General features: G+C 38.8%; 1 protein-coding gene across 3 annotated transcripts in view; it reads left to right on the top strand.

Moving 5' to 3' along the window:
• DMD (dystrophin) overlaps nucleotides 1-19,461 on the top strand; it is a 1,854,428-nt gene that overhangs the window by 1,655,288 nt on the left and 179,679 nt on the right. For 2 of the 3 annotated variants that reach the window (XM_031673322.2, XM_072956638.1), the window contains one exon: nucleotides 6,343-6,403. In XM_031673322.2, the coding sequence (XP_031529182.2) occupies nucleotides 6,343-6,403 (61 nt within the window). Of the gene's footprint in view, nucleotides 1-6,342; nucleotides 6,404-16,479; nucleotides 16,573-17,586; nucleotides 17,723-19,461 lie in introns of those variants that run through there. The other variant, XM_072956633.1, reaches the window with a different exon arrangement.

The following is a 19,461-nucleotide window of genomic DNA, read 5'->3' as shown; positions in this document are numbered from 1 at the left end:
GTATCATATATGAACTAGTCTATTCATCATTCATGTTGATGAATAATGGTCTACCTAAGAATGAAGGTTCTGCTGGGCCAATGCCATTGGTCTAGGCAGACAGAGATGTAGAAAAAAATACAGGCAGTTAGATGACGTTCAAAGGCATTTCTCTCTGCCACATTGTATACTATATATGGCATGTTAATAGGAGTTAGGAGTGGATCCAAAGGTTAAAGACAAATGCTTCCCAGGTGAGGCAGAGAGATTGATTCCAGGATTACCATCATTCAGGCAACATCCCATAAGTATGTGGTTACAAACATTATTTGTATGGTGGCTAACATTTTACAAAGCAATTTCATACTCATTTTCTCATTTTATCCTGGTAACATTTCAGTAAGGGAGATACTATTCTCACTTTACATGTAAGAAAAATAAGGCTCAGGAAGAAAACAAAACTTGCTTAAGATCATGCTATGCTGATGGAGTCAGGACTCAAATCCAGTTCTTCTGAATCTGTATTCTGGGCACCCTTATTGATTCAGATACCCCTCAAGACTCTGGGTTATGATGTGAGATCAAAAGCCCTTATTCTGAGTGCCTTTCTGAACTCAAAAATTTTACAATCTATCATGGGAAGAGAGGATGTGAAAGGCGTGTTCTCAGATAATCCACTGTATCATGCGGTACATCTAAATGTGCCTTGAGAATTATACCAACCAGATGCCACTGACCTGAAGAAAATGGAGTTCCTCTTTCCACCTGGATCAGTAAAAAAGACTCCTGTTGGCAGGAATGTAATTTGTATAAAATGCCTTTAAAATATTCCTATCCTTTATCAAGTAAATATACTTCTAGGCATTTTGCTTAAGAAAATTAACAAAAAATAGATTCAAAGATTTATCTACAAAGATGTTCATTGCAGCCTTACTTATACCAGTGAAAACCTGGAAACAACCTAAATATTCCCAAAGAAGGTATTTCCTCAGTAAATCATGGTGCATCCATTAATGGACCACTGTTCAGCAATTTATAATGTAAGCCAGGAATGATATGAGCAATCACAGATGGTTTGGATGGGCGAGAGTGGTTCAGTTAGAAGCAGGTTTGGCAGAATGTCAGAGAAAACTCAAATAACAATGTCTTACACAAAGTAAAGGTTTTTGAGTTTCTCACATACGAATCTAGGGATAAACTGGGATGGTAACTACAGATTCATTAGGAATGCAGATTTGTCGTATCTTCTCAGCCATTCTTAGTGCATAGCTCCTGTAGTATAAATTGTCAGGGTGCTGCCATGTCCCTTCTGATAGTCATCGTGCTCAGGCATAGCAACCCTAGGCTTCCAACTACTCATACTGGGACTCTGTCTTTAAGGCCTTCTCTGGTCGTGGGAGCCGGCTCATCAGCACAAGTGGCCAGAAGTACTGGGGGGTTCATGACCCCCTATATCCCAGGAATAGCCCTCAAGCAATAGTAGATAAATACCCTCATTCCCTTGCCCCTAGGGGGTCTGGGGGACAACTCTTAAGTGTGTCCTACATTGAAGCCCTAGCTGCACTTGGCCCCAGGTGCCCCAAAGCAGTAATGCAACCTTTATCAGCTTTCCTCCCTTCCCTGTCTCACTTCCGGCTCTTCTACCAGTGCTTCCTTAAATCAGTGCTCCAGCTGCTTACACTCACATCCTTGTCTCTGTCTGCTTCTGGGGAATTGCAACCAAGACGGCTTCTGTTCTCCTGATTGCCACAGCTCTGGCCATCATTACATCCACGTTCCAAGGCAGGAAGAAGGAGGGTGGGAGAAGGGCAAAAGCTGCTCTTCAGTTTAGTCAGCCACTTTTAAAGAACTTTCCCAGAAGCCTCGCCTGAATATCTTCAACTGAAATTCATAGGCCTAGGGAACATTGCTGTACCCAACAGTTAGGAATTCTGTCATGAAAGAAGAGGAGACCTGGTGGCAATCCTGGGTGTGCTCCTTACTGGCTGCATGACTCTACTAGCTGGGTTAGTTTACTGACCCATTTTTGAGCATCAGTTTCTTTATGTGTAACAATGAAACAGTGTGATTGCATAGGGTGGGAGGGTTACATTAAGGAACATATGGTGCATGGTATGGAGTAGACATATGGCATGTTTGTTTTCTCCATCTCCTGAATCATCTGACTTCACTTTGAGTAATAAACCAAAATTAGGATCTAATACTTACTGACTTAGGACCTTAGACATGCCGTTTCATGTCATCTTAACTGTTTTGTCATCTGGAAAATAAAAAAAGAAATAATAATACCTAGCTCACAGATGATTATGAGTATCAAATGAGCTAGTCAAGTTCATGTTTCAGGCACGAAAGACGTTTTCCTCCCCGACCCCTCATTGCTTCCCCTAGATCAAGCATCCTCAGTGGGAGTGATATTGCCTCCAAGGAGGCAAAAATTGATTCCTGGGGGGTGCAAAAATCTTTCTCTCTTTAGGTAAAGCACAGACACATACAATACATAAAGAGACATCTATACAGTATACCTGTGGCATTAAAATTTCATAGGCACAGGGTGAATACAGGAAAAAAAATGTCTGCAAAGGTACATTGGGGAAAAGGTCGAGTAACATTGCTCCAGAGTAGATCTTGATAGACTGTCCATAAAACCATTACAGGAATTTGCATCCTTCTGAGTGCCCGTGGCTGGTCGACCCTCCCTAATGCCTTTTTCGTAACGCCATAAGGGAGGTTTCCATTTTGTCCCCAATGAATGCTGTATTTTATTTACTTTTATAAACTGCCCCCACTTTCTTTTGACCCAACTATGTTATTAAACTCCAAATCCACCAAATGTAAGAAAAGTAGAAAGATTAATGAACGTGTGAGGGTCTGAATTCCAGAGAGCACTCTTTTGGCACAGTTTAAATAACATTAGCATTCTTTTTAATTTTCTGGTTAGGCCCCTGTGTCGATTGAAATATGGCTTAACACTGGGGTGCATCACTTGACCCATTCTGTTCTTCACGCATTAGAAAATGGTTGAAATAATAACTTTCCCTAGACAGTGGGGCCTGTGTTTGTGATTTTCAAAAACACCTTGGGCACAATATTGAATCCTGTCACCTCGAGGGAGGAAAAGCATTCAAAGATAGAACTGCTACCCTTGCTTGCTCTTAATAACATACTGCATCTGTAACGCAAGGGGAAAATCGGAGGTTGGTTTTGGAATAAATAAACTCATGTGTAGTTTGCTATTTAAATTCAGTAGACAATACCCCACAGTGCTGCTGCCCTAGGATAATGGATGATTTTTACACTTGAGAATCTGAGTCACATAGCTGCATTGGAATTATAGTTGTACAGTTCTATACAGCGGTTATAGAAGCATCTGTATAAGGAGATACCAAAGTGTCATATAAAAACTATTTGCCAATAAATCTGCTTTGGCTGGGCTACTAAAAATGGACACACCAGACGTAAGAGATGCTTGTGTCTGTCACGTAGGCTAGCTTTGTGAAGGATGACAAGCTTCCACTGGTACGCTGAGATAAGAAACAGCTGTTGTTGGCATTGGCATTCCTGCAAGAAATGAAATGATAATTCTGGGACACACTTATGAGAGTTACCATATATTTGATCAACTTTTGAATATATGCAAGACCAGAATCATCTGGCAGTGTCAAGCAAAATTGCCAATAACCCTTTAACAATCTCTTGGGAAGGGGCACTGAATCCAATCACATAGAACCATCATCCGATTGTGTGTTATTTCTACAGCAGGTAGTTCCAGTGTGTGTGTCCGTGGGGCAGGAAAGGGCTGGGGGAAGGTTGTTGTTATTTTCCTTTTTTATTGCATCAAGGACGTTTTTTAGTGTAAAATTTCAGACTTTCAAACGATGACTGCAAAGCAGTTGCTCAGATGCATTTATAAACTGTGAGTCAAAGAGGGGGAAGATCGTCTTTCAGCACAAAAAATTCACTGAATCTCACCATTGGATCTGTTTAATAGTTACACATGGAGACAACCAGCATTTATTTTAAAGTGTAAAAAATTCACAATTTTCCCATATAATTTATATACTCTTTATAAAAACTAACAAGAACTCCAAGTACAAAAGCTTCAAATTTCATAATGATCTGGAACTTAGCATTTTTGGGGAATTCTTATTAAATCTGTTCAGCTCTTTAGTTCAAGCATGTTCTTATTACTCCTCTGGCATTTTATTGGGATTTTTTTTTTCTTTTAATGTTTAACAGTGCAAAGTCAACTAGAGATACCTGCTGTAGGTCTGGCCGTTAGCTCAGCTGGGCGCCGCCGCCTTTCCTCTGCTTCTTGCTAGATTTTCTGCCTAAAGGTTGCTCTGTTTAGGCAGAGCCCCCCTGAGCCAACCAGGCAGCCAGTAGCCCACTTCTCTCTGAGAGATGCCTTAGGAGTAGCGTAGGAAATGCTACCAGAGGATATACTCAGCATCCTCCAAATCAGAAAGACTTTCTGGCCATTAGAATGATAAAGAACTGGAAAAGGATACTGAGAAAAACTGTGGGGCTCAGCCCATAGAGACCTTTAAGGAAAGAATAACCATTCTTTCTCCGGTTAGACATTCCTAAGCTTGGCAATGCAGCCAGTAAGGACTGGAGCTCTCTTCTCCCTTCTGCACGCTGTGGCTTTAAGAAGAGGATGTACTGAGCAACCAGGAGCCGTGACGTCCGGCTCTCCACCATGCTGCATGCTAGAGAGGATTTGGGTTTTTAGGTTTCCGTAACATCAGACTCTTCCCGGGCAGTTCAGGGAGTTCAGCCTAAGTTCTCAGATCAGGTCTTAGTACTCTGTGAACTAATCCGGTCAAGAGAGCTGTGTCCTAGAGAAGAAAAACGGACAAGACGGGAGTTGGGCAGAGAATGAGAAAGGCAGGGGAGAGAAGAACAGAAAAAGGACAGAAAGAACTTGAAGGCAAGGGACTACTTCAAAACAGCAGGCAAATGTCTTTTTTCTCCATATTAAAGATCTGTCTGCCAAAATGAAAAGGCATAATTAGCGGCTAAATACAGATTTGTGTCCTATATCTCTTAAATGACATATTGCCAAGGTATTAAAGTAGCATGTCTGGTTGAAGGTTGGGCGATTCGATCACTCTATTACTCTATGTAAAACAAAGAATCTGTAGTTTCATTACCCTTAAATTGTCTGGCAGTGGGCAAAGTTTTATTAGAAGCTGTTCTTTCATATTATACAGTGTAGTCAAGGATATATTAGCTTAGACGTTTTCTTACATCTCAATACACTGAGGAGTGAATTTACTGTGAGACTAATTTAGATGGAAGTTTTTCATAAGAAGAAATAATGGTCAACATCAGCTGTGCTTCAAATTATAACAAGCAGGATGAAAATTCAGGAAAAATGGACATACATATAAAATCGCTAGATGTTACTAAGAATGTTTCTTCTATTTATATTCCTGATGCTATTCAGTGTCTCAAAAACTCAAATTTTTTAAAACTCTATTCAAGAGGAAGCTTTAATTCTTGAGGAACTGGCATAGTGTCTCCTAACATGATTATTTTGTCTTAAACAAAAAAAAACCCTTCAGTTTAAACAGTACATGAAAGGTATTTTTTGAGTTCAACTTCAGGAAAGGAAAAAACCCTACAACTTACATTTGAAACACAGTTTAAAGATGACTGATTTGACTGATACACAATAAAGTCGTTATAAAATGAATTCCCAGTATGTGAAATTTAATTTCACCTATAGGATTCATCACTCATCACAAAAGTTTTATTACATTCTGGTAGCAGGTACCATTCTCTCACTTTTGGTTATCTTTTCTAATAAGATCATGCTGGTCAGCTGACATTTTGAGGCACCAATTAAACATATAATCAGTAAATGAAATTAGATTCTGCTTAAACCAAATAAAGAGAAAAATAAGCATATCAGAGTGATAAGTGGAGGACTTTAGTTTCAATAACTCAGAAAGTAAATATATCACAGAGGGATGTTTCAGCTACTAAACTAATAAAACCTGTCAATCAAACTGTAAAAGATACTGAGAAGCAGCAACAGGAAGTGTTATAAGAAAAGCACCCAATGGAGAGAACCTGCCAGTTTACTCATTCAGTGTCTTATCTCCTCTATAGGTTTAGCTGTGAAACGGGTTTTTTTTTTTTCTTTCCTTTGCATTTATCTTTGTGCCTGAATGAGTTCAATTTCACTTAGATTAGGACAGAAACTTCAGAACAGCAGGTTAATCCGTCCTGTCTTCATGGGCAACTGAACAAACAGACCAATATCAGTGTAAAATTGTAATTCTGGAGATTAATGTTGTCTTTCTTGTTTGCCGTGAACTTGACCTCTTTGCCCTTTTTTTGTTTTTCCTTTTCCAGCTTCTGTCCAGGGTCCCTGGGAGAGAGCCATCTCGCCAAACAAAGTGCCCTATTACATCAAGTAAGTTGAAAGCATCATGTTCTTAAAGAAGCATTTATTGTGGCTAATCTGTATATTCACAGATGAATTTATTTTTAAAACTCGATGTTAGCGGGACATACAATATCTAGTTCTTTTTCCCTGAGGAAGCTTGGATAGGCAACTCATGCTAAAATTACCACTGAAAATTTGCTGATGCAACAGGGAGTTGCCTTTAGGAGAAATCCATGTCATGCAGCATATAAGTTGTGTTTTGTGACTGGAGATGGTGTGAGTTTTTCGCAATAGAACAAAAGGCTGCAGATAACAAACAGTATTGATAGTGGAAATGAATATTTACAAGAACAGTTTTATTTATTTAGGGGTTTTCCCACATTTCTTCTTTAGACAAAGATGGAAGATTTCTGCTGCTATATGTACACAAACTGTTTTATGTGGATAAATACTTCATGTGCCCAAAAGGCAGCAGTCCCAGATTTGTGGAGCTGAGGTGTTCATTCTCAATACACAGCACTCGGCATTTTTCACATAACAACAACAAAAATGATACCGTTTTCTCGGATCATTTGTGTCAGTCAAAGGAATACAGGTGCGTAGAAGCACCTTCTGCAAGTTGCTGCATGGAATACAAAGTATGATCCATTGGGTCTCCACGGAAGAGAGGAGAGAGGATTTTGAGTTATTATGATACCTTAACAGTTTCTCATCAGTTGTGCAGTTGAGTCGAACTTAAATTTAATTTTGAATCGGCGACCTCAACAACAATTTAAATTAATCAGATTCATGAAATAGTCTCAATGCCAACTGAAGTCTTTGAACTTGCTTCTGCTGTGAGTCTGACTGAAAATATTAAACGTTTTCCCCTTTTTTCAGCCTGCCATCTTTTATCGAGTCTGTTTTTATTCTTCTACTGCCCATCAATTCTTCATAATTCAGTTCTAAAGCAATAACAGAAGTCCTAGATCTTCATTACCTCAGTTCTCAAGAAATTTGATTTCATGCCTCAATTTTGTTAGCTCAGAGAAATGAGGGTCAGGGGACTTTTTTGGCTCTTCAAGGAGAGATACGTCCTTTAGGAAAGGTTTGTCTTACTGAATTTTCCCAGACATGGTATCTCTTAACTTTAAAAACTCTCCTTCAATATGCTTTGATCCTGCTTTTTCATTTTCTTATTTTTAACTTTATTTTATTAATTTTGTAATATATAATTATTTAGTCACTCTGAAGTACATATGTTAAATACCTATTTAAAATCACCTGTTTTCCTAAATAATATATTGCTTTAGACATGCACTATGCTGCTTTACATCCACTGTGTATTTTGTGGAAACATTTTATTCCGATTCTTCCCAGTCATCTCCTACATCATTGTTTTCATCATCACAGATTTCCTCTTCTGCCTAAGATGTTTGAGACCTGCTACTTTTCAGCCCATTTATAAAGCTCTCACTTTATCCAATCCCTTTATGAGTTAAAAACTAAAGACTTCTTTTGTAGTCAAGATTTTAAAATCACTTGAGAATCTAAGACATCTGGAAGCCATCATTTTCCAAATTATTTCCTGTTTGGGGCCCATTAAGTGTCTGACAAGGGATTCCTAGAGTGCCCCCCCAGTCCCACTGTCCTTTCCCAAAGAACGTATCTTCTCCCTGATGTTGCACCTACTACCAAAGACCCCAGTGCATTTCTGTGAAGCAGTGAAAATGAATTTGGTCCAAAAAACAAAAAGGAGACAGATTCCAGAAAAGCGGTAATTCCTTCCTGTAAATTAGTCTCTTGCTGCTCCTTGATGAAATCAGAGAACAGCTACTCTCTGTCTGTCCTCTTAATTGTCCAGTGCTCCTTCACCAACTTGAAGATCGTTGGTAGGAGCACAGATCTGGGAATCAGAAAACTTGACTTCAAGTCCTGGCTCTGTCGTTTGTTGATTGTGTGTGTGTGACCTTGGGAAAGTCCCTTAACCTACACAAACCTTGATTTCTCACTTAGAGAACTAGGAGTTGGACTAGATGATACCTAAGTTCCTTTGTAGCTCTAGAAATCAATGAGTGTGACTCATTCCATGGTCTTATTCAATTTCAAAAACTTAAAGATCTCAGCTTTTTTTCCAAGAAGGTTATCTTTATTTTTAATTCTTTATTTTCGTTATTAATATAAATTCTTAGTTTAAAAAAACTACAGGAAGTCTATTTTTGCACTGTTTTCTTAGCTTCAGTTGTCCTCTCCGATTTCTCCACGTACCTGTTCAAATCTCAAATTTTGGTGTTTAGTTTAGGACTATTATTATCCCTAGTTTAACAGTAAGAGACAGAGAACAAGAGACAGGAAAAATTAGTAGAAATGTGGGTATGGAGGCCTTAAAAGCCTCTGAAGTGATTAGTTCCTTGGAATGAGGAATTATATGATTTCTCAAAGATATCCCTGAAACTTTATGGAGATCAATTCTCTCTATAATTACAATCTGTTTGAAATTAAAGATTATATAATTTCTCAAATATACCTCTAAAATGTTAAGCCATGATATAGGGAGAACACCTGTTCAGAAACTTTACCTTGTCAATAGATTGTTAATGTCCTTTGTGATTTATTATTAAACATTACTGTTGTCTGAAATACTTGTTTACACCAAATGACCTTGATGTGCAAGGCCCAGTGGACTTGATGCACTGGCAAATGCCGTCCATAATTTGAGATGCCTTGTTGGTCCACTAGTAACAATAATAATAAGTTTATAATGACATTCTTTCATTTTCCCTCTTTCTCATCTTATTTGTCCTGACTTCCATTCAAGAGTTTTTAACCACATATTTCCAGCTGCAAAGGCAAGTGTCTTTGGATATTTTTAAATGCTTTACGATGTTTCCTTTTCAACGCTGAGATCAACTGATCATGTGTATAGCAAGAGGTTTCTGTACCAACAGCACAGTTCCAGTTAGTTGTGGAGTCGTGCACTCTTCCTTGAGGTGTAAGTCATTAGCGACACCTTTTGCTGTAAACTGCAAATCAGACAGTGTTTATGCCTGTATCCTGATACCGGCTTTTCATATGATGCTAAGAACCTTGATTTTGATACTTCGAACTACATGTTTGTCTGGTTTATTAGTCCGTAGCATACATCATTGTTACAGTCTTCACATTCCCTCTCCCTCTGGGCTCTCTTATTCCTGCCAGCATCTCTTTCAGGTTATTTGATTACAGTTTTCATTGCCACTGAAAAAAATAATCACCAACAATGTTCAACCTGTTACAACTGCCTTTTCCACTCTCTGCCATTTTGTAGTTTTTTGGCCTACTGTCAAACTCATGAAAATTTCAGTATAATAGCCTTTAACCAGCTGCTGCATTCTGTTAGGATTTCTTTCACCTTTTTATGTTGCAGAGTCCCATATGGGTAAACCAAACGCAGCCAAGAGCTGGGACTCTATTGCTTTCTTAATGAGTTAGAAAATTATTCTTCTGTGTTCTGGGACTGTCAAAAGAATTTTGGAATCCCAAACTTGCACGCAATATGTTTTTGCATAGATGACATAATAAGAGCATAAGAAATAGCACAGTGGGTCAGACCAACAGGGCAGCTAGCCCAGAACTCTGTCCCAGATGCAGGCACCAATGGCTGTTTTGTTTGTTAACCTAGTAATTTTCATTTTAAGGAAGACAGGATGCATCGTGACCATTTCTTAATAATACAGTGTAAATCTACTGGGATTGAGTGTATCCAGTGGTTTCTTAAACTTTTCCCATTCTCTACTTCAACCTTGTCTTACAAATAATAAGTTGTATAAACTTAGTCATTTCTCTTTAAAGAAATAAAGATAAATTTCAGTTTCTCTTTAATCTACATCCTTTAACCTCAAGGGATGGCCCTAATTAAGTGCTACAGAATTCAGTGACTACAATTAGATTTACCCAGAGTCGACTTTAATCTCACATCCCTTCACTAACCTCGTTTCATTTTCATCTTCCCAGTCTGAGAAATTCTAATCCTTTTTAGGTTCAGTCTGTCCTTGAATGAAAGCTAAGCACTCCCCTTGATCATCTGAGTTGCTTTTCCCTGGATCTTTTCCAGCTCTGTTATGTCTTCCTTGGAATGTCGTGACTTGAACGGCCCAAATATTGGTTATTAAATTTGTTAGAATTGTCTCTAGTCTCCACTCACTGATGAAGAAAGTAAATGCTATTCACTGTCTCTCAATTGGTGCAGAAAGGGAGAAGCCAATTGGGGTTGTAACCTCGTCTACATATATTAGTTATTGCTGAAGGTTGGTTTGTGGTTCCTTTTCTGCAATACCATGTAAAGCGTTTGTCCTTACATTTCTACCAGCTGTCCCTTAGGAAGAATTTGATTTTTAGACAAGCTGGTCCTTTCCTCCTTCAAAGACGCTGGGGCTGCTAAATAGTAGGAGGCATTCACTAATGCAACTTGCTAGTAAACCTGCTGACTCAGTCACCAGTGATGTATTTCATCAGGTTGCATTTCTAAATATCTCTGAAGTACTTCAAGAAGAATGAAAAATGGGGTTCCGGGGAGAATGCTAACTGTTCAGCTCGTTGGCACATGCAGTGCTTAAGAAACAGCTCATGCCTGAAGGAGTGTCTGCCTTTTCCTACTGGTTATTTTAGATGCTGTATGCATTGCTATAGATGTCTAATGACCTTGATCTACCCTTCTCTCCATTCTCAATACCAGGCATGTTTCTACAGCCACCGGTTACATCTGAGTTGCTCAAAACTTCTGGTGGTTCCTGCTTAGCAAAATGCAGTATAAAACCAACCTGGCTGAAGCCAGCAGTCGATTCAGTCAACATTTTGTATTACTGTTGCTCTGTCTGCTGCTAAAATTGCTGGTTGGAGTTCTGACTCTCCTGTCTTTTTATGGCTGCCATTCCTAGGAGTCTGCCAGGACAAGTATTTGACTCTCTGCGTGGAATTGTGGCCCTCTGCCTACACTTACCTTTTGGTGTTTGTGTCTTCTTGTATCCAGTTAGTCTGTTCACAGTTAAACTGATGAACCCTGCTCTGATTTTGAGTACCCACGCTCTGACTCCAGTAGCATCTGAGTTTTGACACCACCTCCATCCACACCATATTGCCTGTATCATTATTTTCTGGGCAATTTTCCTGATTCCAAATCCCTCCCATATTTAAAGTATATCTTGCCCTCATTCTGGTTCCAGCTCCCTACTGTTTGTGCCAGGAGTTGCTCTGATTCGGGTTTTGGTTAGTTTCTTTGTACTTTGGAGTTCTTGACTACCATTTCAGTGCCGGCACTTCTGTAGAGAGGAAGCAGTGCTTAGCTATGTCTTAGCTTTAACAGCAGTCTGCATGCTAAACATCGGTGCTGGCTAGTTTGAGTGGATACATCTTCTGAGAATGAGATGGGCTTTTATTATAAAGAACACTACACCGGATGATGGTGTCTAGCTTAGAAAACATTAGCCTGTGTCTCATTCCCGATACCTCACTTTTCTAGGAATGATTGTAGTCTTCTGATGTACAGTTTGAATGTTGGTTGAGATTGGTAGAGATTTTATTAGTTTTTCTTAGGATATGAACACCTCATCTAGTATTTAACTTCGTGCTGTTTCTAGTAAGATCCTTCACGTGTATGTTTTCCTTCAAAATACGCCCTTTAGCAGCTGACAAGACAGTATGAAATAGCAGAAGTAGTATACAGACCAGGCATCAGAAGACTTGAAGTCTAATCCAGCTTTGCTGTTAACTAGCTTTTTGCCCAAAGGTAAATCTCTTACATTCTCTGAGCCTCAGTTTCTCCATCTGTCGTCTAAGGGGGCCGAATCATATATCACAGGTCATTTCCAGTCCTGACATTCCCTGATTTTATGAATGTTGGCTTTGAGATAGAAATTGTTTATAACAGTTTTCCAGGAGTGAAAATGAGTCTCCATATCACCCTTGAGGATTCTTATTGCGGCCATCAATCTTACCAGGATAGAAAGGACAAATAATATTAAATGTTTTACTTAACTGTTTAGCACGATTGACAAAAAGAAGTGGGTTTAATAGAGAATCAGCTGTCTAATTTCAGCTGTCAGTCTTTGAGGATACTGGTGAATATCTCTGGGTAATTAAATTTGTGAAATCACTGCTAGAAGCCTGGTGCTCTGACTTTTCAAAAGGCTTTGTACACAAAGATAACCCAGAGGTCAGCCCTCTCTGCTGTGCTTTCTCCTCCACAGTTTGATGGTTCCAAAGGTCACATTAGCTGAGTCTCATTAAGCTCTGGAACCACAATAAAGGAATGGTCAGTAATGCATAATTGATGATATAATCATGAAAACAACTCAGTTTAAGATATTGACTGAAAGAAAGTAAAAGAGATGCCATGTGTTGTACAAAGTACTTATTCTGGCCTCTGGGTTTGTAGGCCTAGTTGGTAGATGTAGATGTTGGTATCTTCTGTGTCTCACGAGGTTCAAAAGGAAAGCTCACAACCTTCCTTACAGTTACATAAGCTGGTACCTATAACCTTGACTGAAATAACAGACTCCATGAGGTTAGCTGATGTATCTCTTTTTCTACCATAATGCCTCCCAGATAGTGTGTGCTCAGTAGCTATTTGAATGAATGAATGAGTGAACAACACATACTAGCAATTCCACATGCTTTAGTTTCCATACTCCTTTTACCTTCGAAAAATCTTCTAATGCCTGTGTATCAATTTAGATCTACTACCCAAATGTGTCTCTCATATCCTCTAAACATCAACTTCACTGTTAGAAAGTGCCCTGAGTCTTTTATAGAGTTTCTCATGTCTCCTATACTTGGTGCCTAGGAGACAGTCCTTAGCCTGCGTGTCTAAATGGTACATCCTAAATCCAGATTCTGTTCCGTCTCTAGCTAACGATATGATTTGGGGTATACCTCAGCCCATCTGGGACTGAGTTTTCCCATCAACAATAAGGAAGTAGAACTAAATCATGCCTGAGATCACTTTGAGCTCTGGCTTTCTTTGTTTCTGTAGAACTGGGGTCTTTTTGTTTTTCCTAAATGCCACTCATGATCCTTCTTCTGGTTTTACAGTGCTCATTAGAGCTTTAAATTAATCAACACTGTGTTTCACTAAGCATTTGTATATAGGATTTACTTTGGGGGCTGGGATCTAGTAGCCACTGAGTCTTAAGAGAATGACATTGTTAAGGTTTTATTTTACAGAAAAATTTTTTGTAACATTCTGTGCGTTATATGTAATGCTTAAAGGTGGCGACATAGTACGTACATATATGCAGCAGCTAAAATATAATGCGTACAGGCCAAAAATTCTGATATATTACACAGGTATAATATTCCCCCTGCCTCATTCATGGCACTTTGGGGAACGTGAGAGGATTCATAAAATATATTTAAGTCTGTCCACCCCCCTCCCCAAAACAGAGGAGTAAATTAGTTTGGCTACATTTTTATTTTCTTTTTCTAACTTTGCTAAACATGTACTTTCTTCATTAGTCGTGTGGTAGAAAAGAACATGGGCTATGGCCTCAAATAAACCTGGATTTGAAACCCAGCTTTATCATATTCTGACTCTATTATTTGGACAGTTTACTTAACCTCACACCCATTCGACTTTCTGGCACACAAAGGATATGAACTAGCTTTCCGTCTCTTTGAAACTGAATTGCAGCCTGATTGACCTCCACTAGATACTGAGTGCTGGGTTTTCAGGAAAACACTCTTAAAGATACATCCAGTATTAGCCACATGTTTAGAATATTTTCTTGGACACAAATATGTCCTTGATCAAATTAGTTTATTTTCATTCTTGGAGTTCCCACATAATTTGGGGTATATGTAAATTCCCAAACATTCCTGAGCCTCTCCTAGGCTCCTCTAATTGCTCCTTATCCTGTCCCCCTGGGAAGCAGCATCCTGTTGCCTTCTCAAAGGGCAGCAGCAGCCCAGACAGCATTTGAAAATAACTTAATAACCCTGAACTGCCTCTCCCCTTTGGATAATTTCCTTAGAGCATTAGTCCTTTGAACATTGACCTGGTTGCAGAAAATGTCCCTTTCTCAGCGAGAAAACGCCAAATCCCATTCAGTTTTCCCCTCCCTCTTTCCAGGGGATCAAATCGGGGAAGGGGGGAAGGTAGGGAGAAGAAATTAGATACTTCTTCCTGGGAGATTACTAGCGTGCATGCACACACAAACACACACAGACACACATATAATTTCTTTTAAAAAATAAACTGCATTGTATAAATCAGTGATGTCACATTGCAAAATTTTAAAATCCTTGTAAAAGAAAAAAAAAATCTCTGCCTTCAGCATTCTGCAAAGCTCCTAAGAACAAGTCCTATGTGAGGCTTGGCCTGCTGTCGGCGTTCAGCGAATGATCACGTCTTCTGTGATGTCATTAACTGCTGGGTGGCTGAAACAGAGAAGCTTCCCTGCTTCTCCTGAAACTTTCAATTGCTTTTTCTGTGTTTCTTTCTCAGCTTATCCACATCCATCTTGGTCCCCAAAGCCATTGCATGTCAGATAGTCAGTGCAAAGAGTAATTTTTAACTTGCTTCTTTGTTGTTTTAGAAGGAAGTTTTTTTTATTGTGGTTTTGTTTCCTTTAGGTTTGGTCACCTTTTCCTGGTCTTGAGTCTTCTACTAAGGGAATATCTCATAATTATCGTCCACATAATCTCCTAGACAGGATGAAAAGCAAAGGTTAATGTGTGCCTACTAAGTGCTAAGTGTTAAGACTAGCTGTATCTTCCTATTTCTGAGGATAACACTGCCAATTATTATCTAAAAAAGAAGAAATAACTGAGACTCAGAGGTTGGTTGCTTTCCCAAATCATGATGCTAGTGACCTGGCTCTGTGCCTTTCCCACCAACCCTGTGACCTTACTTGGCTTTGTCCCACCTCATCCCCAGCCTAGAACCCCCACAACCTCTACCCTCGCCCCCCGCATGCATGCTGCAGCAGCTCCAAGTTGCTGGGCGCGCTCTACCTGGGAGGGAGTTGGTTGCCTACCCTCTGAGGGCAGAGGCCAGCTTAGCCAGGGTTCTCGAGAATGCAGGTGGGGACACGTTTGGTGATGTAGCTGTTGAATGTTGGGGAAAAAAATAATAAAGGAGTACAGAATTGAAATTTAAAAAAATAATAATAATAATATAATATCTCACCTGTTGCTCCCAACTGTTTCAACATCCTAGTATGGCTGATTGAAAACTGGCCCTTCGTGTAAGCAAGTATGGCCAGTCCACCACTGTAGAACTGCCATCTTGGACACCACCACCACTACCCTATCCGTCCTTCCCTATATTGCTGATGTCTTTTTTTTCCCCTTGGCTTACCTACCCAGTCAACTCTGCCACTGTGCTCTTGCAGAGACCTAAGTTTCCCTTTACTGCTTTTGGCAATAAAGAGCAACAAAAAATAAAATGAAACAAAAACCTGGTCAGCTCTGATATGAGCACTTTCCTGCCCCTATGGAAGCTGAGAAAGCAGAGGATTTCTGAGTCACATCCTGCCACCTCCATCAGGGCTTCACCAAGATGAGAGTATGGCAAGACAGGTAATCTAACAGGTGCTACAGAGTGTGTTACTCCCCACACTCCCAATTCTAAGCCTTTTGGAAGGGTAGGTCAACTCAGGTGGACTAGACAGCTCTTCAGGAGTCTTTTCAACACTAGAGCATGTCCTTGAATTTGATAGCATTCCCTCCTTCCAGTAACAAAGTCTCATCTTGTCCATAAATCCCAGGCCTGTGCTTCTAACCTTACAAGGCAAAATCATATGGCCTGTGACCGTAAGTCATGACTTCCCCTGGCACTGAGCAGCGTAGTACGTGTAGAAAATCTCATCATATTGCAGAATGATATCACTATCTTTTTGTTGAAGTACAGTAAATACATGGTGGCAAAGAAGTATTTCTTATACTTTATTTTGTAATAATTTAAAGTCACCAAACCACTTTGGGCAATTAATACATTTTTGAGGATGAAGAATAATTTGTATTTCCTGCAGATTAAGAAAGGTCTCTATCTGAATATATACATTCATCCTGTACTAATCTATAAATATCAGTGCTTTATCAGATGTAAGGCCAGATTAATTATTTTTCCTCACTCTTACTTTTATCAGTGCTACAGGAACTTTTCTGCCAAAAGAGGGAAAAAAACCATCAAATAATAGAGAAGAATGAGCCATCGGTGGAGCAGGAGGGGCCAAGCATAGGTATAGCAAAAGTTCAAGGTGTAATTATCTTTACAGCTAAAATTAAAGGAACAATTGTGAACATTTTACACACACACATACAGAGAGAAACAGAGAGGGAAGGAGGGAGAGAGGAAGGAGGAGGCCAGGGAGAAGGTAGGGGAGGAGGAGTGGGGTAGAGGAGTAGGAAAGAGTCCTAGCAGCAGGCCAGTGATTCATTCCCTGCGGGATGAGGCGAATGAATGGCCTCAGCTCAGCAGACCACCTTATCAACATGGTAATGACCTCCCAGACCTCCTTGTTAATCTTGTTAATGGCATTTAACTGAAAGTCCCTATCTATAAAATATCTTTAGCAAGATATACCTGGTCTTAGGTACTTAGTGTAAATAAACCTGGAATTTTTGGATTTATGAGTTATGATTGGATGGAAAATAGGTCATAGTCACATGAGCATTTCCCTATTTTTGTCATTAGCAGATTATAAAATGGAAACCTCTGGAGATTGGAATGGCTTCCTTTGAATATATCACTGTTTATGCATAAATGTTTTAAAAGCTTTTCTGTTAATAAGAAACCAAAACATACCGTAATATGCAAGAACGAGCGCATTTTGGGACCCTGTATCTGATTATTTCGGGTTCCTCCAGGGAGAGAATGTTTTATCTGTGCCTGGGTGTTTCCCATTAGTAAAGATTGGTACTAGATAAAATCTGTGATGTATGTGAGTCCAATTTGAAGTTCAACCCTTTATACTTATACAATGTGTAATTGTTTTAATTTAAAAATCTCTTTGCAGTGAGAGAAAGGAAGGAAGAGCAGTTCAAGGAAATCACAGGTCTAGAAAATGTCAGGGTCAAGACTAGTGAAAGATATAACACTTATACTTTTATATATTGAAAATTATATAAATGACATTTAATCTTTTAAGATAACTTAGAATAGATCTTTGAGATAGCAAGAACTTCTTTAACTACCTTGAAGCCTGAAGTCATCTTCACTGTTTAACTCTTGACATATTTTTGTTCATTTTCAGATCCCTTGTCGCCCCAGTTAAGCTGCAGGCTCCCTGACAACCCTTGTGCATTATGCATCTTTACATCATCCTTAGCACTTTATTATCTCACACATAAGAAACTGAGAATAAATACTGAATAATTTGTTTTGTTGGATTTTGAGGATTAAGCACATTCTTGGGAACAAAGCTATGATCCTAATAGGCATTCTTATAAGGAAATAGATAAAAAGAGATTAAACATATTCCATGTAGTGTGTTTATTCTAGATAATCTAACTGCAATTACAGTTGATTAAATTATATTTTGGAAGCAGTTTAAACCACCAGTTCATTCATTTTCCTGTGTTTCAGTTGGTTGAGAGCACACACAAATATTTGATGGGATTGGATGCCTAGTTGAGCTGTCCTATAAATGGAAAGTCTCTGAAACTTGCTGTTCTAGAGAAAGCATTTTTAAGTGAATAAATTGCTTTAGAAGTTCCTTTGCTGAAACTATTGTGAGACTATTTTAGGAAAATGCCTTCAAATTCTGTTTCTCTCAAAACACACAAGCTACCTCAAGAGCGAAGGTTGTTCAGTGAGTGCATGTAAGCTTACGTCTTAATATTAAAGGATTTTGAGAGAGATTAGGATGAGGTAGGTGGTAGAGTCTAAGACACACATTAAGGCAGAGCCATAGTGGCATCCGTTGGTGAAGGAAAGATTTCAAGTTTGGCATTGAATTATACTCAACCAGTTCTTTCCATTTGCTGATAAATATTAGACGTCATTTATCAAGCACATAGAAAATAGATTAATTGCATAAATGTCTAATATTGAAAAAATATAGCCATTTAAAAAATACACTTTTGTTTTGGTGTTTTGATTTTTAGGTTTGGGAAAGTCATCCCATTGTATCCTTTTAAATATACTGTATTATCAAGTTGTTTATCTAACTTGTATTTCATACACTCAGCCACCAAGCCGTTTCTTTTTACAGTAAACACTGCAGAGTAGCAAAAGTCATCCTTACTCTGCTCAGCCTTGTTCATCATCAACAAAATTGCCAATTAGATTCCCACGTTGTCGACTGTGTTGCTTGAGAAGATGTATAAGCTGAAAGGAAGCAGCTCAACGTTGAGGTAGAAGTTTGATCTTTCTATACTGGCTGGTAGATTAACAGCATACTAATCTTGTTGTGACTTGTGAGCTGGAAAAAATTAATATGGAAGGATGGGGAAAACATATTCAAACTACAGAGTCCTTTTTTTTTCCTGAGAAGTTATCTGAGTGTCGCTGTATATATATAACTCAGGATATGTCAGAGGGCTCAGAAGTGGCACATTTCTTTAAAATTAAAACTTTAAAATCCTGATATCTAATAGAATATATAAAAATAGCTATGTCTGAAGGATCGAGAATGAGCAGAGGAATACTGAGTAAGATCATCTGACACTTTGTTGTGGCCCAAATAATATAGAATTAATTCAACAAAACATTGGGAAAAAATAAACGTAATATATCTTAAATTAAAAATACTGACTAAGAACAGGGGGGAAAAAATCCCTCAGCAAATCTGTATTGCTTGGGGAAGCGTGAATCCCAGACCAGCAATATTTTTATCCAAATAACATCTAGTTCTGTAGTGAACAAAACCCTTTATCACCAAGTTTTATAAACAGCAGAGTGAAGAAAAGAGTACTTAGGATTATTGGATATATTTCTCAAAGACGATAACTTTGTTCAGAGTTGATGCTTGACTATACCAACTTCTACTGAATTCATTCATAGTACTCTGTCATTGAGGATTCTTGTGTGTTTCTCCTTGCCTAAGTATATGTATTACAAAATAAAAATAGAGACATTGTAAATGATTACAAAGATTATTAATAGTAATAGCTGGAGTGAACAGATT

This window comes from Vicugna pacos, chromosome X (assembly GCF_048564905.1).
Source record: "Vicugna pacos chromosome X, VicPac4, whole genome shotgun sequence".
Taxonomy (NCBI): Eukaryota; Metazoa; Chordata; class Mammalia; order Artiodactyla; family Camelidae; genus Vicugna; species Vicugna pacos.
This window is presented reverse-complemented; position numbering and strand designations above follow the sequence as displayed.